This window comes from Dinoponera quadriceps, unplaced genomic scaffold (genome assembly GCF_001313825.1).
Source record: "Dinoponera quadriceps isolate SergipeBrazil2010 unplaced genomic scaffold, ASM131382v1 scaffold453, whole genome shotgun sequence".
Taxonomy (NCBI): Eukaryota; Metazoa; Arthropoda; class Insecta; order Hymenoptera; family Formicidae; genus Dinoponera; species Dinoponera quadriceps.
The window spans coordinates 819,400-843,599 of record NW_014554678.1 but is presented as its reverse complement, the minus strand read 5'-3'; the positions used below and the strand labels follow the sequence as shown (position 1 = coordinate 843,599).

Genomic DNA, 24,200 nt, shown 5'->3' with positions numbered 1-24,200 from the left:
GAAGGAACCGGTAGCCCGCTAGCTCGCGACGTTTCTCACGTCGAGCGCGCGGTCGCACCGAGGGGCGGGTTGAAGGAGAGTTGCGACTACATCCCTGAGCCAACGACGCATCGGCCAGGTGCAGCGCCAACATCTCCCGGTGCTGGAGTCGAGTCTGTCGCGATACCGGGATTCGCGTCTCTCGGTTATCTGGTTCTCGGACAATGCGCTTTGTATGAAAAAGCGGCGGGAAGGAAGGGGACGATGTATGTGCGACGAGACCGAGCTCTCGACGCGGCGGGACTCGGTATTGTCGAAAACGCTCACTCTCTCCATCTCTCTCTTTCCTAAGACGCGTATTTATTTCCCCACGGCGGAGCGCGTCGGTCGCGATTAGCATGCAGCGCGGCTACGTCGATCGAAGAGAATTTTCCCATGCCGCCGTCAGTAAGCGCGCTCGGCGTCCTCTGCGCGACGACCTTAACGAGATCGATCAGCGACGGCGTCGTCCAGCAGAGTGCAAATCCGAGTTGAACGTTCGTCTGTGCTCGCGACGGAAAACCTCGCCGGATTTTCGCGCCCTCGACATCGAGTCGGCCCTGGTCGAGCCAAGAGGCTGCGCGCGACCTAGCGCGATCCAAGGCTAGGGAACCTAGCACAACCTGGTGTCGCGCGCGCGGCGGCTCGGTCGGTGGAGAAAGCGAGAAGGAGACAGAGGGGAAGAAGAAAGGGCGCGACACGACTCGCGAGTGAGACAGAGAAGGCGATAGATGAACGAAGCGACGGCGAGAGCAGCGCTTCAGGGCGCTCGGAGGCGGGGAGAAAGGGAGCGTGCACGGCAGGCCGACGAGTCAGTCGACTATTAGTGGTCTGTGACTCTGGAGGTGGGCCGACCACCGCAGAACCGAGCCGGACTGAGCTCGGTCGCGCTCGGCCGGCAGTCGGGGCCAGTCGGCCGCACCGCCGCTCTCTTCGGATCGCCGAGCCGTGCCGCGTCGCGTCGCGTCGCGCCACTCGCTCGCTCTCACATCGCGTTCCTGCCTCTCAGTACGTTATACGTCGTGCAACGAGAACGGTCTTTCGCTCTTTCCGTCCGTTCTCGCCGTGCTTTTATTTTTTTCGTTCAAGGCGTCGCGAGAGTATTAATCGACGTCGCGCTATGTGACGGGATATCGCGGGGCACCGTAGTGTGTACCCCGTCGTCGTCTCTCTCTTCTCTACGTGTGTACTGTCCCCCCTCCCCCGACTCTTCCGTCCTCGCCTCGCCGGCGGATCCCTCGCCCTTTACCGAGACCTACCCCACCTCCCCCTCTGTCTCCTCTCCTGCTATCCGTGTCCCCCTACCTCCCCCCGGCCCATCTTGTCCCTGTCCTTCCCCTCTAGCCGTTCCTCGCTCGCTGTTCCATCGTGGAAAGAGAGAAAGACGGATTACCTCGTGAACGCGCGTACACGGCGACGAGGGGGCCACGAGGGCCCCGTGGACAAGCGTGCCTGGCGAAAACATGGAGTGCCCGCACCTTGGTCAAAGCGTGCGATTCGGCAATGACGACGTAGATGCGAGCTGCGCTCTGAAGGACCTCCCGTTCGTCTGCGCAGGTAAGGACTCGTCGCACAAAGCGACCGGAGACGTGCCTACCGATTCTCTAGGCTCGCTCGGGACGGGAGAGCGACGAAGCGAGTGATAGATGGATAGAGATGGGCACGGAGGGGAACCGGCTCGTCGTTCTCCCGAGCGATCCTTTCTTTCCTGCGTCGCGCGAGCTCCGTTTTGCACGTTGCTCTTCCCGGAGAGCCCAGGTTCTCTCTCTTCCCCCCCCCCCATTCTTTCTCTTTTTCTCGCTCTCCCTCTCCGCCCTGTCTTCCGCTCCCTTTTACGCTCCTCTTCCTCTCGCACGAGCACACACAACACAGATACACGCACGCGCGCGCTTGCGGCTCTCACTCCTTCTCTTTTTCTCCCTCTCTTTCTCTCTCTCTCCCACACACAACACACACACACACAACACTCTCTCTCTCGCGCGCGCATACGCTCTTTGCCTACGTTCCGTCTCTCTCTATCCCGTGACCCAGGCCCCGGCCGTTCCTCTCGCGGCCTTGAGCCGTCGCAGCCGACGAGACGGAGCGGATCGTCGCTGCTGTTTCCTTCGGGAAATGCGGCGCGCACTCCGCAAAAAACGATGAACGTTGATCGGCCGCATTTCCACGACGCCGCTATTGTCGGCCGTCCCGCGACGCTCCATTTGACGTGCGAAACAACGAGCGAGTGACGTATCGTACGGATCGAACTCGTCGCGCGAGTATATGCGCATATATGTACATGGCGCGCTCTCTCTCACACACAGACTCAGCCTCTCTTTCTCTCCCCCCTCTGTCTCCTTCTGTCTATCTCTCTTTCGTTCGCTCTCGAAGCGACATTGCACGCGGTGAAACGTATCGTACGCCTTGCAAACGAGCGAGCGGCACAACAGCGGGCTAGATGTGCACGGATACGTCCGTGTAGCCGCTCGTTCTCGCGTGGTGTGTCCGTGTCTCCCATGGCTCGGTTCCGCGCGCGCGGGAGTGCGACGGCGAGATTGGCGGTGTGGTCGGTGTGATGTGATGATGTGACGTGGTGTGCGCGTGTGCGTCGTCCTGCTGGGAGTTCTCAGTATGCGGCGCGCGGCCGTCATTGGAAAATCAATACCAGACGGCACTAATCAGCTGGCCCAAGATCCGTCATTAGAACTCGCCGGCTATAACGGTCCACCGTTGCTCTCTTTCGCAACTCGCCTGTTCGCGACAGTATCTCACTAGAATCCCACGTCCGTGAGGAAAGGGTGAAAGGAGGGAGGAGCGAGAGAGTGGGGGAGAGAGAGAGAGAGAAAGAGAGCGGCGTGTAGTACGAAAATATAGAATCGTCCATGCAGAAACTTCGATGACGAACAATCGATGACGTTCTGCAGCTCGGGGGGGAGAAAAGGGAGCCGCGGTGTCTGCGTGTGTGTTGTGTGTGCACGAATATATAGGACCTTCGTCCTTCGGGCCAGACAGTGACATTGGTCGTGCTCCGACGTATCGATTTAAAGATACGTGGACGGTGGTCATTAGAGGGAGATGCTATAGAGATATAGAATCGTTGCCATAAACATTAAAGTTAACTAAAGTTTGACCGACGCTCCCCCCCTCCTCCCCCCTCTCTCTTCGTGAACTTTTCTGTGACTTCATCGAGAATGAACGCAAAATTCGACCGGGGCTTGATACCGACCAGTGGCATCGACCAATGCCAACAATCGAGTTGTGGGGACGCTTTTGCTGATCGAGCCGAAAACGCGTCGGGACATCGCGAGCGAATCGTTCATGGATTACGGGGCGCGCGAAAGCGACGGATAAGTGTTATCACGCAGCGCTGCGTGAGTTGTGTTAAAGTGCCGGCGTTTACGAGACAATGCACGACGCTGGGGCGCGGAGGAAGAGGAGGACGGGGGGGGGGCGAATGCGCGGAGAGAGGGCAGGCCGACGACGACGATCGTTCGAGAGGAGAGGAGAGCCGCCCCTCGGAGGCCGTGAAATCGACAACGGCCACGACCGACGAGAGAGAGCTCGTTCTTCCTCGAATCCTGGTGCGATCCTCCACGACACCGCGCCGAACTCCTTCCTTTCTCTTTGCGCGACCTCGGGACTATATTTATCCGAAACGTGCGCGTTTTTTCTCCCCTTGCGCGCGTCCACCGTCGACGGAGCTCCCCTCTGTCCCCTGGCGCCCCTCTTGCCCGCCCCGTGCGCATAGCCCCCGGCGGTCGGAACCCCTCATAGATCGGCGCAATTGAAGTCGCAAAGTACGGCTCCACCCGGCTCAGCCAATTCCGTCCGGCGATTCGCGTTTCTCCGTGTCGGCAATATCGTCGATATCTTATGTAAGTCGATGCCATTATCGATTCTCCGTATCAGCAGTGATGATGCGTGCTCTTGACCGGTGTATGACATACGTCGCGGGTTCGCGATTCATAGAGACGCGCCAAGAGCGGACGATGCGAAAGAAAGAGAAGGGTCCTTATTCCGATCGAAAAGGGTAACGCGAAGGTGTATTCGCGAGAGTTTCGCAAGATGGTGCAATTACGATAAACGGTGGCGATGATGTGGGCATAAGAATAAGTCGAGTTCTATCTTACATAAATGGAAATGACGTTATCTATTAATTGATGGGAAAGAGAGAAAGCGAGGGGAAGGGAAACGTGAAACAGCCGGGGGTCGGGCTGCGTGTTCGCGCGTCGAACGTCAAACTTATTCGCAGTCTGCTCGCGATTTTCCTTTCACGTTCGAGTCAAACGAAGTACACTTGTGCCTATTGTTGTACATTTATTTCGACAAATAAGCAGCGATTATTCACCGCACGATGGAACGATTTCAGCTAGCCTGGTGACAGATAGCTAGTAATACACGAGAAATAACTGGACGCTTGAGCGTAACGAGACAGATAATAGAGAATCATAGGTTAAGGCAAGATAAAAAAGATTGCCACGAAGAACGACATACACACACACACACACGTGTCTGTGTACAATACGTAGTACGTGTACGAGGAGGTAGATACGTCACTGGCGATGAGTCAGTGTCCCGACGAGCGTGCGGGCGGGTGAGCGGACGGACGGACGAGCGCGTACTTTTCCCCCGTGGACTGTTTGATTACTCAACACGGTATCGACGATACCGGTCGATTCGTGGGTCCCGAGTGCTTTCGCGTCGTCATGGCCATCTGCCAAAGATGCTCATCGATATTAGCATGTTAAAAAGCATCTCACGACTATTATCGATGAAACGACAATCCCGTTTTTTATTACTTCGCGAAAGTCTGAAGCGGCTTCGCTTCATCGTGATTTCCCATCGAGATAAGATACCGAAAATCAGAAATTTCTCTAGGAGTCTTTATCTCTCCTATCGAATTTTATGGCTACCTTATCAGAGTCGTTCAGTATTCATCAATAATAATATTTATTTCAATATTTATCTTACCATTGATTCAGCGTTCGAATGATATTATAACGAATGAAGATATTTTTTGATGACTTCCTAAACGCCTTCGGTTGTGTCATCGCTGGCCACGACGACACGTCGTCGAGATTAACGTCGCGAGAGACCGGAGCGAGAGAGCGGTTCACGCTCGGCGAATCGCGACGTATCCGGCGGATCGATTTAAATGCCTCGGCGGAATCGCGCCGCGGTGGCCGCCGCGTGCGTTTCGCCGGCTGCGAGAGAACGAAAGAGAAAGAGAGGAGGGGGGGAGAGAGAGAGAGAGAGAGAGGGGCGGAGAGAGAAAAAAGTATCGCCCCTTACGCACTATAAAAGGACCCTCGTCCGCGCCGCCGCCCCTCTTCCGCCGCTTTTCCTACGCTGCCGCTGCTGTTGCCGCGGCTGCTGCTGGTGCAGACTGCCTTCGGCTACACGACGTTGCAAAATCGATAATCGCGCCGTCGTTGCTAATCGGATAGCTGCTCTCGCTGTGAGAACGCTGGGGACGCTTTTGCCTCGATACCGCTGCAGCGCGGATACTTTGAACCCGGAGAGTCGGGCACCTTTGGCATTTTTATCGTGAACGTCGCTTCGCTGAGAAAACCGCGAGATAATGCGGAGTGGCGTGCACGCCACTGCGGAATCGAGTGTCGCGGAGCGGTTCTGCACGAGACGGTGCATTTTTTACGAAGTCGCGAACACACGACGAGGATCTTCCGTGAAGGCGAACCGAGTACATCAATGCCCGATCGAGCGAGCGAGCTCTTCACTCACCCTTCGTACTCACACACACAGATACGTCGTCATTCTCCTAGTCGTCGACGACGTCGGTTCTCCAGTGACAACGGCGATGACTACTACGACGACGTCGCCGTCGTCGTCGTCGCCGTGTCTCGTAGGCGTGGCGGAATCGAATCGTCCGTTACCGAGATGGAAAGAGATAGCCGAGCTGCGGGCGAGATAAAGAGGGAGAAAGCCGTCCGACACAGTCGTTTCTTCTTCGAGTACGCGAGTACTTCCTCCCCGCTCCCGCGTTTCTCCACGACGGTACCGCGCGACTATCGCTGGCTCTCCCGTGAGAGGAGACCAAAACTCGATTTTCGGTGTGTCTGCCGACGCTCGCCCGTTACGCACTCTTTAATTCCTCACTTGATGATGCAATCCCCGAGAATACTTCCCCCGGGTTTTTGCACCGACGCCACGTGTGTCGCCGATTCTTGCGATGGTCGGTGATTTGCGAGCGAAAAACCGCAAAACCACGCGCGCTCGCTCGACCGAGTCCGTCGGTTCGCACGACGAAGAGTCCGATCGAGTTCGTATGAACTTGAACGGGGAATACGATTTTGTCGTCATGCAAACGACTCTCCTCGCGTTCGTCACACGGCGAACGTCGCGTTCGTGTACACGGAAAAAATGCTATTGTGTCAACAGAGTTGATTATAGCGCTATAATCTTAATTCAACAGCAATATTATCAAAAATAACATTATTAAAACGACATATGGTGCCGCAAATAAGTGACCGTAAAGCTTTATAACCAAATTAAATGATCGAAAATTGTATGATGTAGTTGCAACAACATTGCTATCGAATCAATATTTACTGCAATTATGTTGTGTAGTTTTAAACTTTCAGAAAAAAAGTCGTTTCTCTTCCAGATTTTGCCGCGGATTTTTTGGTTCTTTATACCTTCTTTACGGAAAAAAGTAAACGCGGCGTGTTTTATTAATCGAACTGCATGTAAATTTTTCTAAACGAATTTTGTACTCTTGGGACAGAAAAAAATTCGCAAAAAATTGGGGAAAAAAAACAGGTTTTTTCCGAAACTTGAAAACTAGACGCTGTTGGCCAACTCTATTGGCACAGCAGCATTCTTTTTCGCGTAACTGTCGTTGTTATCATGATGATCCCCCGAATCGCTTGATTGAGCACAGACGGCTGGTCACGTTGGACGAACGAGTTCGCGCTCGACGCGCGAACGATGTCGTACATACGACCGGTCGTGAAGCTTCATGCATTTTCGGCTGATAACACGAGTCTCGTTACGCCGTTCGTTATCTGCGAAACTACGACGCATCGAGGTGGTCATGCCGTGGCGCGCGACGCGACGCTCTGTGCCACCCGCGTCGTTTCAGCGACGACGATTTATTTTCCAGCAGATATCGGCGCTAATGGTGTTCCCGGCGACGTTCTCCCCCTGATCCCAACATGAAACATGCCGGAATCACGATGGCTTATCGGTCAGGCGACATTTAGGCCGATTTAAATTGTGTAGGCCGCGAATCGCTCACACCACGTAACCGACGCCGTTCAATCGACACCGTCTTCTCCGAGGCTTGTGCCCTTGCACACCTATTTCACACGTTATCGTCGACGAGGAAAGAAAACGTATCGCGATTCGCAATCAGCAGTGAATCATTGCGCAATCGGCGTCTGATCGTTGACACAGTTTTTTATGCATCACATCGGTCAAGCCGCTGAAAAATTAGCATAATTGTTATTTACATTACAAAATAGTCGTCGTTCTCGGCATGTGGACACGTGAGCGTCGCATTTTTCCGTTTGTTTCTTAGTAGCGGTGACAGAGAGAGATAGAGAGAGAGAGAGAGAGGGGCAAAACGTGTCCTTTTCAGGCGTGATTTGGTCGTTTAATCGAAACCGCTCGATATTTCAATCCCCCTCCATTCCTTGCCGAGCAGTTCTCGAACTGTGAACGAGACACTGATTAAAACGTGCCGGTAGCGCGCACGTCTAAGGCTTCCCACGTCGACACCGAAAACGAACACACGAGTCCTCCCAGATAATAATGACGACCTTCGGCGAGATCAGATTTCCGCGGTTGGACTTTTGGCGTTGCCGTTTCACTTTTCACGCGTCCGCGCTTTTTAACCTTCGTTCTAGGAGCGCCTCGTTCTCCCGTTCCACGCCGTGTAAGATTACAACTGCCGCTCGTGAATGTCGGATAATCGGCCGACTCGGGAAAGAAAAGGAAGAGAAGGAGAATTCGAATAACAGAGAGAGAGAGAGAGAGAGAGAAGGATACACTCTGAGTTCCGATCGTCGACGTGGATTCGTGAATCCGCCTGCATATGCTTTGCATATGCAAAGCGGTGACGGATTTACACCTTCCGTTGCCTTGAGTCACACGATTCAAGCCCTCCCGTTATGGATGATTCTAATCTTAGAGTTCTATACTGTTTGACGCTTTAATTCACTCCTGCCTTGAGTGTGACACGTATCTCTGAACAGCCTTTCCGAAAATCTCTCTCCTTCCCTCCCTCCCTCCCTCCCTCCCTCTCTTTCTCATTTTTTTACGTACTGACCTCGCGATTCTAAAGTGAGTGGCTAAATATATTCTGTTATCAACGCGCCGCGGATTTCTTCCGCGGAGTATTCCGCGAGAGAGACGCGGGGAAGAAACGCCTCTCCGAGTGTGAAATAACTCGTTCCTATCGGCGCGTCCGCGTCGTCGCATTCGAACCCCCGCGTTCTCGCCGCTGCTGCAAAATTCAATGATTCGAGGATACCTCGAAACGCTCCTCGTTTGCCGCCTTAATTAACGCGACGTTCCCTCTCGAAGAGAGAGATTTCGAGTGGTTGAAGATAAAAAAAAAGAAGCACGAAACGCGTAGGAATCCGAAGCCCGATGGAATTCCGAGACATTTCGCGATCGATCGGCTGCGAAGGGGGTGTGTCGAACCCCCACTCTCCTCCGCACCCCGCTTTTACGCGCTCTCTCGAGAATTACGTAAGCTGAGACGAGCCGAAACGACACGGCGGTGGTGCCGACTCGGTACTCGCAATTTCGCAACCACCAGATACATTACATCCTGCGACTGGATGGTTGTCGATCGCGCTCATTGAATCGTTGAAGATCACTCCGAGGAGAATATATGCCGGTTATTGGAAGCCTGTCGCGGAAAAAGAACGTGTTAATTTGAGATGTCTAATTTTATCAGTAGAAATATTAATTTTGACGTACTAACAATTCAAAACAGACAGATGAGGCGGCTATATTTAATGCTAAATATGTAGCCCACAAAATTGTTATCCTGTCGATAATAAAAATGCTATTAACGTGTGTGTTTTGCATGTGTGCGCGCGAATATATGTATGTACGTACGTGTCCCAAGTTAGCTTAGAATGCCATAAGCGCGTTTATTTACCGTATCGTCAAACAATCAGATCGAAAGTTGAACCCTTCGGTATATTCAGTAGAAATCAACGCGGCAATCAACGTGTTCAGAATATTTTCTTTCTCTTTTTTCTTTCACGTGTAAAGACTACAAATTTGTTCTCTGATGCGAAACACGCCCGCTCCCTCGCTTGATTGTTAATACAACAGCATCGATCGGGACTTATTGCGAATAATCGTTATTCACGAATGGTATTATTATCGTTGCATAGTGTGTGGCACCGAGAAGAGTCCCTGGCTCTGTCTGCACTGCGGGGCCGTGCACTGCGGACGGTACGTAGCGGGCCACGCGCTGCAGCACTACGAGACTAATACTCAGCACTGCGTGTGCATAGACTGTGAGAACCTGGCAGTATTCTGGTGAGTCTTCGTTTCCCCTTCGCTTTCACCGTTGCATGCTACCGTCTGGGCGTATCCCCTCCCCCCCCCTCCCCTCGCCCTTTGAAACCGGTGTAATTTCAAAGTGTTCTGAATTTTCGATCCCGCGAGACACGCGAAAATATAACGCCTTACCTTACCTCACCATGCGTCACCCCACCTTACTTCACCTCATCTCTCCTCACCTCATCTTACCTCACTTTACGCCGATCGACACGCGCTTTCACTGTCACGAGTAAACGTAGAGATCACTTTTGCGCGTTTCGATATAACCCAAGAAACACCCCGGGCGATAAATCTTGCGATGCGGAGATGTTGCAACGTGTCTGGTTCGGCTTGCAGTTATACCTGCGACGAGTACGTGGTGAATGACACCACAAGCGGGCAGATCGAGAAGATACGGCGCGTCACCTTCCGCAAGGACGAGCACAAGGAGAATGAGACGAGCTGGAACACGTCGCCGTCCACGACGCCTCCGTCGTCGAGGCGCGACAACGTCGGCCACGACGATCCGGACGATCCGGACGACCCGGACGCTCTGTGGAAGGCGGAGGTGGTCGTGAGGAACCTACGACCAAGGACCGCGCGCAAGAGGCTACACGCCCTGGACGCGAGCAGCGCGGACAATCGACCGGCGACCAAGCGGCGCAGCTCCAAGAGTACCAAAGAGAAGAAGGTCGTCGGTCTGAGAAACCTCGGTAATACCTGCTTCATGAACGTGGTGCTGCAGTCCTTCAACAACATCAGCCACTTCTGCGAGTACCTCACGCAGATGCCGTGCTTGGAGGGCATCGCGTTCGACGAATCGTCGTTGGAGCCGCCCACACATCGGGGTCGCATCGTCACTCCGGGCCGCGCCAAAGAGATGTCCATGAGCGACGCCCTGTTGGCCGAGGAGCTGAGGAAGGTATTGCTGGGCTTGAGCCTGGGTGGGTCCAACGGTCAGGCCATCTCTCCCGAGTGCCTGTTCCTCGCTATCTGGAAAGTCGTGCCGAGATTTCGAGGCTACCAGCAGCAGGACGCTCACGAGTTTCTCACTTACATGCTCGATCGACTGCACACCGAACTGCTGCAGTTGCTGCCCAGACTGGGACACGAGCCTTTGGGATTGCGTGGCAAACAGAGCATCGTGACCGCCGTCTTCGGAGGCACTCTTCTTAGCGTGGTAAGTTCGCTGCTTCTGTCTCGAAAAAAAAAAAGAAAAGAAAAGAAAAGAAAGAAAGACAAAAGAGAGAGAGAGTCTCGAATGCGCGCGAAACGTGAGCGATTTTTTTCGAGCGGGTCGAGCGGCAGGAAGGGAATCTCTGTGCTCTCGAGAGTAATCGGTGTCGCTAGCCAAAATCACGTTCTTCTTCGTTTTCTTCTTGGGAGAAGCGCGGACGAATTATGGATCGCGTTTCCTCGCGCAGGTCCATTGCATGAACTGCCGCACGGACTCGAAGACGCACGAGCCCTTCCAGGATCTCTCGCTGGACATACCGGACAGGCTGCAGAGACGGACGAAGGAGCAGGAGGAGGTATGCAGTCTGACTTACAGTCTTACGAGATTCTTCAAGGTCGAGGAGCTGGCCGACAGCGAGCTCTACTTCTGCGACAATTGCATGGGCAAGCAGAGGTCCACCAAGAGGTTCTGGATACACAGGCTGCCTAACGTGAGTGTCACGAAAACATTCAAAAATTATACGCGAGATCTATACATGGATCACGAATTTTTATTTTTTGTTTTACTTAAGAATATATATATATATTTTTTTTTTTTTTTTTACCGCAAGATCATACATATACACATCCTTGTATGTTCCAAGCTTTTACATTTCTACTTTTCGCGATATATACAAATATATGCGTGTATATGTGTATATATGTGTGTGTGTGTGCGTGCGTGTGTGTTTGTGTATAAAGAATATATATATACTTTTTTCGACTGTGTTCTAATTTTACTAAACGCAGTGCAGTCGCGAGCCTGCGTGTCTCGCTCGATATAATTTGCATGAACGAACGCGACCCGAAAAGAAGGGAGCTTTCGATCGGGCAGAAACACGTCGTACACGAGCGACGGTCGATGTTTACGTTGCGCCTTTTTCCAGGTGTTGTGCCTTCACATTAAAAGATTTAGGTGGTGTAATTCCTATCGCTCGAAGGTGGACACGCAGGTGGACTTTCCGATGGAGTCTCTCGACATGTCCGCGTTCACCGTGCGCGGCATGACCGGGACGAGATTGGGCGCTCAGAATAGTCACCTTTACGACTTGGCTGCCGTTATCGTACACCATGGCTCTGGGTACGGTCCTAAACAACGCTTCTAATTACAGGCCGGCCAGCCAGTCGGGTTGGTCGCCCGCTCGCTCTCGAGGAAAGCATATCGAAATTTTTCCCGCGATAACAACTATCGTGCGCCACGCTTATATCTGATAAGATAACGCAGCTCGATTGCGCTTCAATTGAAATGCATTTCTACAATCTACGTTTTAAAAAAAGCCTTCTGGAATGTGTGTCAGTGAATTGCGCACCGATTATTTACCGCGAGAATTTTTCTTTTCGAGACGAGTCAAATGAAGGATTTATTTATTCATTTATTACTGAATGAAGGAGAACTTTGATTACGTAGAAGATACAAATATACTTGTAGAGATGTATAAAAAAAAAATATATATATATATAAAGAAAAAGAAAGGAAGAAAGAATATACGGAGCATTAAACCAGAAATCAATGTGAAACGTCGTCATTTGATCATTTAAAAATGCCAATATTGCGCTAGTTTTATCATTAGCGATGAACAGGCGATCTTTATTATTTATGACGTTTGGAAAGCGAAGTCGTGACATCGTAAAATTTCACGTTGCAGTGCGGGTACCGGCCACTACACTGCCTTCGCTGTGCACGACGGCCAGTGGTTCCACTTTAACGACAGCTCCGTGCGGCCGGCGAGTACCGAGTCTGTCGCGAAGTGCAAGCCTTACATTCTGTTCTACGTGCGGAAGGAGTTCTCCATTCCACCCCCCTTGTGACGTCGTTTCGCCGACAAGAAGCTGCGTCCCGGCGGCGAGAACCTCGATAACGAGAATGACGATGAAGAAGACGACGATGATGACGATAACGACGATAAAGTGGAGCGAACGAAAGAGAACTGAGCGTACCGCGTTCCTCGCGAACGAATCTCGATCGCGGGGCGGAGCGCGAGCAGACGAATACAAAGAAAGAGAGAGAGAGAGAGAGAGAGAGAGCGCCAAGCGGAAAGAACAAAAAATCGCACCTCGAGTGTCGTTTCGAGATCGGAAGAGGAAGATTCGTCCGTTTATCGCCTGTATTATTCAGATAAATGATTGCTCACCGTTGCCAAATCGTACAATCTCGTAGAAGCGTTATTCGTGTCCGTGTTCGCTATCGCGTTTCGATGACTCGTGGCGAAGGCGACCTTTGAAACGCGATTGGAGTAACCGGTCAGAGATGTAATTGCGCCGCGTGTAAAATCGCTCGAGCCGCGTTCCTCCTCGTGCTTTATTAGGTAGTTAAAATCGGGCGGACTCTGAATTAGCTCGACGTGTATCATGAGAAAGAGAGAGAAAGAAAGAGGCAGAGAAAGATCGACTAATACGGCGCGCGAGCGTGTATCGCATTACTGATCATTTCCATAATCTTACCCACGACGTCTTTTCCTTATACCGGGGACGCCGTGGCCTCTCCGTCCTGTCGTTCGTCGCGAATCGAACGGCGTTTCCTCGTTTCAAACGCATTGCATTTCTGCCGGACAACCAAGCGCGAAGCTCTGTGCGGTGTGAGCGCGCTCCTCGGTCCCTTTCGTTTCGTCGATCAGAGGTCACGGTTGCCCCCGCATCATCGACTTGGTTCTCTCGCGCAGTAAGGCAGGCGAGCAAATTTTCTATTTTTCTAGCTGTTGTAGTCGACGCGGAAGTCACGCCGATCGCTCGAGCTGGCCTCGCGCATCGCGCCCGAGGAAGATGCGGGCGAGGAGGCGAGAGTGTGTCGCGTATGATTGACGTCGAGCACGCATGCGTATCGTGTCAATGTACGTAGCACGCATGCGGTCGCACGAGTACGTGGAGGCGCGCGATTGTATGCGAAGCGTGCACGTCGCCGGGCGAACCTTCCCTTCCTTTCTCGGGAACGGCGAAAAGAAGGAGAGGAGAGGAGAGTGAGAGAAAGGAAGACAGACTGGGAGATAGAGAGGAAGAGAGATAGAGAGAGAGAGAGAGCGCGCTCGAGGTGGATCGCGGAAACGCATTGCCTTTAGCGTCGATTTTCTTTACGCTCTTACTCGGCGGCCGTCGACCGCCCTGTCCCTCTCCCCCTCCCTACCAGCCCCCGCTCCACGCTGCCCCCCGATCGAATCGATTAAAGCCCTCCTCGATAGCGGAATAACGTGTAATCGCGTTCCTCGTGTAGTCCTAAAACGCGAAAACGACTGGTCTTCTCGGTAGATAGATCTTTTTCTAGGCTTTAGCGTGCACGCGTGTGTGCGCGGCATCGTTGTTTCGAGGGAGCTGGAAAGCGCGCAAGCACCGTATAGGGCCGACAGCGTTACTTCTCAAGCGACTCAAGCCACCCTTCATCCTTCCTAACCCCCTTCACCCCGTCTCTTTACCTCACTCTCCATTCCTTCGTCCACGTACACACGACGAATACACACACCACATTATGCGTTTACACATTTACACGTGCGTTCGCACGCATGCATGCATGTATATATACGTATACACGTGATCCTCCCTCACCCCCCCCTCCCCCTTCACCCTACGTCTCTCCCTCTCCCCGATCCGATTTTGGATAAAATGTATTTGCAAATAGCGAATGACGATTTGGAATATGTATGTGTAAATGTATTAATCATGTCTATATATAAAATATACGTTAACTGTCGTGCGTATCGTATATTTTATATACGCAAAATCATTTATAAATAGTTACTCGTTATTCGCGGATATACTTTACTCAACACCGCTCCGAAGAACCCTTTTCCACCGCCAGTCCTGAAAGACTCGACGACTCTTATGTGATTATTTAAAGACTTATTTTTTCTATAATGATAACGATAATAATGATAATAAGTTAATGCGTAGCGAAGAAACGTTTTATTAAGGCGATAACTGCGATAATGCGCATCTTCGGCAAAGACTCTTATTCAAGTATGAAACATGACGGAAGTAAGCGTGCAAACAATATTATTGAGAACATGCGAAATATGTACGAACGGCGAATAAATAAACAACATGAATCGGCGATTCTGAGTGTTTCGTTTCGAGGCCCACTCTGATCGTTCATTCGCGTTCGATCAACGTCTCGAATATTTCCAGTGTCCGAATTTTGCCCCGGCCGATTGTTAGCCATCCTCTTTGCTCACCAATTTTACACGTAACAAATATCTGTTCGAAGATCTGAAACGATCTCTGTAATAATAGCAAGTGGTAATTACAAAGAATCATCCATAAGCTCAATTACGTTCTAATTCCAACTAATTCTATGTACAATATGAAACGTAGCGGTGTTTCGGTCATTTGTGGCTAAAACGTAGTATTTTCGGAGATAATACCAGCAGTCGGTATTCACTCAGATGGTAGCAACGAAACTGCACACGCTATATCGTCGCCGTTGATCATCCCCGTTGCTAGTGCCATCTCCAAAAGTATCGATACTGAGGGTTTTACTCTCCGACAGAACAAAGGTATCGACTATCGGTATTCCCCGAGATACTTTAGCGAGCGATGCACAGTTACTTCTTACTTTTCCACGGAAACGAACCCGGCTTCTTCATTTCAGAAGACGGAACCTGTTTTCTAATTGACAACCGCTTGGACGGCGCGATTAGACGACACAGTCTTAAACAGAAACAACCGGACAAGACTTCTTCTATCTCGTCAATTTCAGGAACGAAATCCACATCGATCTCCCTTTTACTTCTGCCCGCAGACGACGCTACATGACCGGAAATCGGCGCATCGCATTGTTGCACTTCCTGAGAATCACCACGACCGACGTTCGACATCGACACTTGGCCGGACTTTTTCGCCAAAAAGATCGAATATCGATCCTTCGAGTCGTCCACCTGATCCCGCCACGTCTCGTTATCTTTCACCACCTCCAAGGGAGCCTCCTTGAAATCTCGAACCCACAGGTTGTCGCGGTCGGGCCGTCTATGGGGAATCTCTATGAGACTCGACGTCTTCCTCAGTATGTTTTCCCCGAAGAGGAGCGACGGATTCGATCTTGCGACCCGCGACTTCGAGGACTTGTCGCGGCTCCTTCCGTGGGTCTCCTCCGCCGACGAGTGCCCCGAGCAACTGTTCGCTCTGGAGTCCACTCGGCAAGCGCGATTTTCATAAATGATCTCCGCCGGCTTCGAAGTTCGGCCGTCGTCCCGCAGCTTCGAGGTTCTTTCGAATCTCGACGAGAACATCCGCATGAAGCGCTTTATCGCTGACCTCGAGGACAATTCGTGCTCCCTCTGGTCCTGCGCGACGCAGCACAGAATGTCCGTGACCGTCTCCTCCAAACCCTCGTTGGCCAACCTCGTGATGCTCGGATGCGTCTTCAGCGGACGCGTGATCTTCTCCTTCGGCTGGTCGTCCTCCATCTTACCGCCGAGGAAGTCCTTATCGGGCACCACCTGGAAATCGATCGGGCCCTCTCGTTTGGCGGAGAGCGTCGCCGGTGCTTCCGAGATCGTGAAGGGGAAGCGCTCTTGGCTCTTCCTCTTCCTCCTGTGCGGCTCACCGCTCAAGTTCAACGTCGACGAGGAAATTCGCGCGACGAAACTGGAGATCTCCTGCGTCCTGTGCAGCTGGAATCCCGCTTTCTCCGGCCGCGCGACCTTCGAGGACTCCGAACTTTGGTCGCGGCTCGACTGGTCGTTGGGAGCTTCCGGGCCGCCTCTTTGCTCTTCAACGATCTTCTCGATGCCCGGCGATTGATTCGATCGCAGAAGCTGAGGAGGAGAGGAATCGTACTCTTCTTTCACCGTCGATCCAAAGCACTTCTCCGTCCGCAAGTGTACCGCTTCCGGCTTGCCGTCACGCGACCCACAACGACCCTTGTCCTTCGCATCGTCGGGATATTCTTCGTCGTTGTCCGACGCCCATTCGTCCTCCGCTCGCCAAGCGACATTTTCCTCGGCGTTTCTCAACGCCTCGAGTCGAGATCGCTTCTTCGCGTCGTTGTATTTCGACGGACACGGCGATTCGGCGGAGCTCATGATATTCGTGGTCTCCGCGCTCTTCCGCAACATCTTACCGTCCGATCGCGATTGCACGTCCTCGTCGATCCTAGAGAAGTGCCGAACGCCGGGAAAAGCCACCTCGTGAGAACGGAACACGGCGAACTCGCAGTGCCTGCTCTCGGACGGCGCCTTGCGACGAACGTCAACCTCAGGTTCAGCATTTCGGGGATTCTGCGGATTCGGGGGAGATAAACTCGCACGCTCGCTGATTTCGCCTTCCGTTTCTTCGTCCTTGCGCATGAACGCACTCGAGCGTGCTCCAACGATCGCGACTTCGGTTCTATTCTCTCTCGATAAAGGATTCTGCTCATGGATTCGGGAATACGAGCTGACGTTTGGTCGCCGGTGGACGATATCGCACACTTCGGTGAGGACATCGTCCCGATCGCTGAGCCCCGCTTCCTCGTGATTGGCGATTTTGCCGGAACTGCCTGAATCCGCGCGGCATCCTGAAATTAAAGTCGCGCTGCCGGAGGATGCGATCTTGCTGCTGGGAACCCTGACGGGTATTTTCGAAGGAACGCGCGACGGAACTCTGCCGGGCGACTCCGAGGATCTCGATACGCGCCACGTTTCTCCTTTCGCGGTAGGACCTGGAACCGTGCCGAATATATCGCTCATGTCCTTTCCCCGAAGGTTCTCGCGATTTCTCACGTCATCCTTCTTTTCATTTTCTTGCTGACGGGACATCACCGAAAGAGCTTCGTGAAGCTCGCGCGGATCGAGAGGCTGCACCGCAGAGCACTCTCGGCTGTACGCCGACGTCGAATACGAGAGGTCCTGCGAATTCAGCGCGAGCGTGGGCACGTTCGTGCCGATGTCCTGATCGTATTTATCCGACGCATCGTTTTGCAACTTCCCGCTCGGGAGCGCCTCTTTCCGCCAGTGCAGTTTCGGGCTGCAGGACGACCTACTGTGACTTTCGCTCCTGAACGCTTCGGAAGTCTGAGAAGATAGCGCCTCCTCCGTGGTGTCGTTTCGACATCTTCCGATTAAGCGCGGTGAGTCGTCAGCTTCTCTCGCGTAAACACCCGTCGGCCCCTTTATCGTTTCGAAGATATCTCGCTCGACGTTTCCTGCGGTATTATCTCCGCGAGCTTCACGAAAGCTGTTATCGGCTCGCCTCGCCGAGCAATCGAGTCCGCAGCCCTCCGCGTTGTCGTGGCGTACTTCAGGCGCGATAACGCGGGAACGATAACTTTTTTCCTCCTCGTCATACGACTCCTCGAACTCGGTGCAACGTCGTGAATCGTCATCCCGGTGAACCCGACGATCGTCGTCGCCGCGTCGCGAGTACGTCGAAGGTAGAAGAGTCGGCAATATCGAGCCCGTGATGTCGCTTCGCGCCGACATGATGGGCATCTTCTTCGTGGGCTCGTGGGCAATGGCGGCCTTGTGTTTCGGTGAGGACAGTTCGAAAGTCGCCGAGACCGAGTCGGCGATCTTTCGGGCGGAGGGCAGACTCGCCCCCTCGGCGGAGCCCGATTCGCTACCGGAGCTCAAGTTCCTCAGGACGACGCCGGAGGTCGGCCGATACCCGCCGATCCTCCTCTTGGGCCGGACGTGGCTGAAGGCGAACGGCGAGACCGATCGGAGACCGGCCGATCTCGAGTGGCCGTTGCGAGGCGCGAAGAACGCGTCGTTCCTGACGTCGTGCGCTCCGGTATTGACGGGGAAACGCGAGGTGGTCGGCTCGGACAAGGAAGTGGGTCGAGGTTGTCGACGAAGTGTCGGCTCGATCGCGGACAATCGCGAGTAATCGCACTCCTGAGTCGATCGAGGGGACACGGTAGACCCGACGGGATTCAATTTGTCGTCGTTGTTGTCGTCGTTGTCCTCCTCCTCGCCGCAATCGGTGACTTTGAAGGAGCCGACGGATCGCGAAATCACCATCGCTTTGTCGTCGTGACGCGAACTTTCCGAACGAACACGCGCCCTCCTCCGGGCTCGGGCGTCAATCGGCCTCTTCGATACCCCCGAGAAGCCCTCGGCCCTTTTTCCCTTTTCCTCCTCCCACTCGTCGCTCTCCTCGATTCGATCGGCCGCTCCGTGCAGGCGGAGGAAGAGCTCGCGCTTCCGACTGATCCGGCGACCGAGCGCTGCCGTCCGATCGCCCAGCGGAGTGAATTCGTCCGACGACGGCAAGTCCTGGAGACGTCGCCTCAGCTCGGACGGCGAGCTCCCGCTGGAACCGCCGGAGCTGGACGCTCGGCCGCCCGACCCAGCGTCAATTACCTGGTCTGATCCGGTTCGGTCAAGTATTAGGCTGCCGACGTTTCGGACGTAGCGGTAGAGGTTATACGTGGAAACAAATTTCGTATCAATTTGGAACTCATATATAAACAAAAATATATAATCTTACACGAAAATAAAACCAGCTTATATGTATGAAGAAATTCTATGTATAATAATTCCGTCAAAAGTATCATATTTTTGTTATGCAAGAATGATTTTCACGAATCGAAAGGAGAAAAATATTGGATAGGAAGGACGACATCTTCGATGGAAAAATTGTATCAGTTTGTATCAGTTCGAAGATATTCATCCATATATTTATTTACTTAATCATTCAATTAATGAGAACATGTCTCTTTGATGTACAAGTTTAAAGACGGAGGAAATAATGCAAATTTAGTTCCAATATGTAGGTTCCAATATGTATCGAATTGCATACAAGAAGAAAAATAACAAGTTCTTTCTATCCAATATTTTTTCCTCTCAATTCATTAAAATTATCCTTGAATAACATAAAGAACATGATATTGTTAGATATTTTTAGTTCTTACAACCAGAACAATATATTCATTTTTTCATGTAAGCAAGTTTTATCTTCATACAAGATTATACATTCTTGCTTATATATGAGAATATGTCTCGAATTGATACTAATTTTTTCCATGTACGCTCGATGGACTCATGTCACGTGTCACATGATTATCGCAAACGCGCTAGTTGATTGCATTAAACATGAAAAATGAGTTTAGTTAGTTGGATCTACCTGACAACGAAATTAACCAAACGCGTTTCGGTCGAAGGAAACCAAATTTCTGGTTCTCATGAGTCAAATTTGGCTCTTACAGCTAGAAATTCTGTTTCCTTTAACCAAAACGCGCTTGATTGTCAGGTAGATCCAATCAAATTCATGTTTCAATATACAACGTAATCGTACGTATGGAAAGAAGCTTAACGGAAGCTTAACGGAAATTTCATGACGAAAGTAACGTTCGCGTACCTGTCGGCGAAGATGCGGTACCGTTGATGTTTATCTTGGGGATACCTGCGGCATTATCGTTTTTCATATCGTACCGACACGTTGTCGCCTGGAAATCGCTTCTCGGGTCATACTTAGCTGGAGCTCACAGAGTTGCATGTATCATTAATATGACAGATCGCGTGTTTGTCGCGCGAGAAACAGAAGAACGATTTCTATCCGGGACGGTCGAACGTGCGCAAACCGATTCGACGACGTCCGTTCAACGCGATCCAGAACAACGTTCTCCTCAGGCCGCTTTGCTAAATGATTTTATCACGAAACGATGTCACGATTACACGCGCGTATAATGTCGCGGAATTTTAGCATTACTTTTCATTATTGGTATTTGTCGTCAGATATCGCGCACAAAAAATCCGATAACATTACATTCTATTCCACCGCGCTTTATGACTATTTATGAAACAGCGTTTATCACGGAGCACGTGTATCGTATTTGTGTCGGCCAATTTCAAGCAGCTGTCATTAGAAATAGAAGCACGTGGGAATTTATTCAACATTTATGTACATATTTTCTTGCAGAAATTGTTAAATCGGGACGTTAGTATTCACAGATAGACGCCATGCGCGACGCAGTTAAGTCCTAATCGTGTCAACGATTACTACAGTTAACCTATTTACTTTTTATTTTAATCTAATGTATTTGTTACAGAATTCCCGCGCAATACGCGCGGCGCACGATATCATCGACGTTTTTTCCTCGTCGCAGCGATATTTTATGTCTTCGAAGAAACGCTCCTCGGTTTGTTGAGCCACATTTATTTCCAGAGCGAATTAAAAGAGAGAGAGAGAGAGAGAGAGGGAGAGCAACCGATTCAATGAATAAAGATATTGAGAACATCGAACGTAAGAAATTGCAGTCGAAAAGAGTACGGATGAGAGACAATGTGGAGAAAGAGGCACCTCCGCGTCTTTCCTCCTCGAGGAGAACGACGAGATCGGTAAAACACGGAGAACGGGTTAGGGAGAGCTAATCGGAGGCGGGTGATAAGCTCGAGAGGCGCATTCGGAGGCGCGCGAAGGACGAGCAATTTGCATTGCGTCGACGCGCAATTTCCGCGGTACGACGAGCGCATTACGACAAGCGCGCTTAATGCATCCGACGGATATTTGCGTTAATGAATGCGTTACTCGAGGAACTAAGTAAGCCAGCCGGCGATCTCGATAAAATAGCGGAGCCTTCAGCGCCGTCTCGTGACGGTGGGTGACTGCGAAGAACGCCCAGGCGGAAAGAAGCGCGCCGGTTATTCCGATCGCGCACCGATTCGATCGCGCAGATTGCGCCCGGATCGGTTTAGAGAAAGGCGTCACGCAAGATCGCGCCGGAATGCATTCTGCGCGGTGCGCCTCTCTCGAATCGCGCGCTTTCGCGAAACACATTAAAATATTTCCATACTGTTGTGCGCGAAAACACGGCGCTACAAAGTGCCAATTACGATACCCCCGCCGCGCGCCTTCGACGGAGGTGCCGTCGGCGCCATTAGCCAGCGCGCGCGGAAAGAAATTTTTCGCCGTCTCCGGAACGAGAGCTCTCGACGGCGCGGCACGGAGCTCAAGAGGAAGGCGAAGACGCTATTTTGCGGGGAACTGCGGAGAGTGCGGTGAAGCGCGCGTCGCATCCGCCGCGGTTTCTCTGGCGCAGAGAGAGAGAGAGAGAGAGAGAGCCGCGCCAAAGAGGAAAGTCTAGCTAACGAGGGAGCCAAGAACAGCTTACTTGGCGGAGGCAGACCATTTTCGAAAGTTCGCCGAGTTGTGTAACAAACTTTACTCGGGATTGGTTGCCCGAAGGGACGGCGGGTGGGGCTGCCGGAAGTGGGAGACGGACCGAGAGATAGGCGGGGGGAGGGGGACAACGCGGGAGAGAAAGAGAGAAAGGGAACGGAAGAGACGGCGCTCTCTCGCACCGGCTGGAAAAGAGAGAGCAACAGAGAAAGAGAGAGAGAGAGAGAGAGCCACGGAGTGTGCCAGAAAGAGACGTGTGGAAAGGAGCGAAGGAGAGGCACTCGCCGAGTAGGTCGACGTCGAGATGGCAGAGAGAGGAGCGAGGCGCAGAAGAGATCCTCCGAGAGAAGAGATTCAGTTAGGATTCTATATACCCGATCTACCGTTATACGTCCGACAAGCTACGTGCGTCCCCGTAATCGTAAGCGATCCCGGGATGCCTCTGGGAGTGACTGCAGAGGCCAACGACTGATAACGCGAAAAACGCAACTTAATAACCGTATCGTTGTCTCTCTCTTTCTCTCCATTGCCTTTCTTGTAGAATCCGACTCTCGGATGCCTCGAAATAACAGCAACCTCATTGCGAAATATACCCGCGACGCCGGCTATATTTTAAAGAGCCCTATTCTGGACGCACAGCGAGCGCCAAGTACAGCCTTTTCACCCACGAATAGATTCATGCAGTCACGCGTATAACAAAATAGGTCTGACCGATAGCAGCATTTTGCAGTTCTTTCAATTAATTTTTTCATCTCTGAGGAATTTTTATTTTTGCAATAAGTTAGAAAATATTTGAAAGTAAGAAAATATATCGCAAAATACCTGAAATATAACGCTTCATCCGTGTATACGCAAGCATTGGAACATAGATCCGGTCGGATCCGACCTAACCTTGTTATTCGAGGGTTAATCCCGTCATTTCAGTTTGAGAATCAAAGAGGCATGTTCCGCGCTGAATACGCGTCCAGAATAGGGCCCGGGGACCTCTTTGTTTCGTCCATCTCCTGGATCGTTTCGTGCGAATCAAAATCGGAAGTGGCGACTCGCGCGCACGCGGATAAATGCACGAGGAGAGTGCGGACGCTTCTTCCTTCCTCTCGCGGCGGACGATCGCGCGGACGGATCGCAGATCACAGGGTGCACGATGCTCCCTGCAGTCCAGCCCACCCTCCCGCCACCCCTTGCCACCCCTCTTCCTACGGCCGACTGTTCCTAATTCCGCCGGTTGCGCGGACGTCAAACAAACAACCGGCAATTAAATGCAAATACGGCTAATGCGTTCTGGGTCGGATGTGCAAGTCACCGCGCTCGTTATGGAGATCCACCCGCCGGCCATGTTGTTTCGGGGCCGCGTGTTACATACCGCGGTCGATATCGATGTGCCGCCGCCGTCGCCGCCGACAGCATCGAGAAAGAGAGATGCCGCGCTCGGATAAGGCACGTCGAACAAATACCCGCAAACAGAGACCGCGGGCCGCGGATCGACTCCGAGGAATTTCTTCTCGATTCTCTCTCTCTCTCTCTCTCTACCTTTCTCTCCCTCCCTCCCTCCCTCGCCGCCCTCGTTCTGGTCCCTTTTTGCCGCGCAACTCGGCGTCGCAGAAAAGCGGGTTATTAAGCCATCACGAAGGCGGCACGGTGTTGAAAGCGGCTCCTCGTCGGCTCGGTCCGATGGATAAAAGCGCGGGTATACATCGATATCTCGGTTGCGATGTAAGAGCGACCGACGTGCAGGAGGTCGGAGGGCGAGCGCTCTACATATGCGCGAGTCTAACGGTACACCTGACGTAAGATATCGTCTTGATCGAGAAGTAAGAAGAGCGTCGGAAAGGAGAATACGAGTACGATTGCAAGATCTTTCATCGATACCGGTAGAGTGACAATATAATAAGATCCAGTCTAGTAGTCCAGTTTAGTAATCTGAAAAAAAGGAGAGTTCTTAAAACCCATATCCCTGGGAGAGGAAGGGGAGAAGACACGTTCAAATAAATCCGAAACAAACGATTGCTTTAGCACATACAGAGAAAAAAGCGGTTGGGTCGACAAAATGTTTCTTTTCAATAGAAAATATGCAATTGTTTACGATGTATCTTTTATTAAAAGTCTCGATTATCGGCGGATCAATTATCAAACGTTTCAATCGTTGATCTCGACCCTCTTCAGCGCTTAGTAAGCGCAATCATACACAAAAGAAAAAAGTGCTACATTCAAGTAGACAATTATTCCAATACTCCTTAACAAATTCTTACGCGAGTTAAATCAATTTTACCTCAATCGAGGATCAAGCAAATACATTTCGAATAAAATATTCATTTGGATATTTTACTTGGATCAAGTAAAAATTGGCTAAGAAGTATTGGAGCAATCGTTTACTTGAATCTAGCATTTTTTCCAGTGTACCGATTAAAAATGTTTTGTAGCAAACTACGTCGCGCAAG

The 24,200-nt window shown here is 51.7% G+C and overlaps 1 protein-coding gene across 2 annotated transcripts; it reads left to right on the top strand.

The window, feature by feature from the left end:
• Positions 1-162: 162 nt before the first annotated feature.
• Positions 163-14,776, top strand: LOC106740774 (ubiquitin carboxyl-terminal hydrolase 3-like). Of its 2 annotated transcripts, none has more exons than XM_014612149.1 (6): positions 163-1,575; positions 9,372-9,519; positions 9,880-10,702; positions 10,947-11,189; positions 11,625-11,818; positions 12,384-14,776. In XM_014612149.1, exons 1-6 carry the CDS (start codon positions 1,482-1,484, stop codon positions 12,544-12,546), a joined length of 1,665 nt encoding a protein of 554 aa, XP_014467635.1. In that variant the 5' UTR covers positions 163-1,481; the 3' UTR covers positions 12,547-14,776. The 2 variants fall into 2 exon arrangements, with proteins under 2 accessions (XP_014467635.1, XP_014467634.1); XM_014612148.1 differs by lacking the exon at positions 163-1,575 and adding an exon at positions 2,000-3,578.
• Positions 14,777-24,200: the final 9,424 nt, after the last annotated feature.

Coding starts and splice junctions, on each gene's coding strand:
- LOC106740774 (XM_014612148.1), top strand. CDS start 3,404: ATGCACGACGCTGGGGCGCGGAGGAAGAGGAGGACGGGGGGGGGGCGA. Junction 3,579..9,371: donor TCGTTCTTCCTCGAATCCTG/GTGCGATCCTCC, acceptor ATCGTTGCATAG/TGTGTGGCACCGAGAAGAGT. Junction 9,520..9,879: donor GAGAACCTGGCAGTATTCTG/GTGAGTCTTCGT, acceptor TTCGGCTTGCAG/TTATACCTGCGACGAGTACG.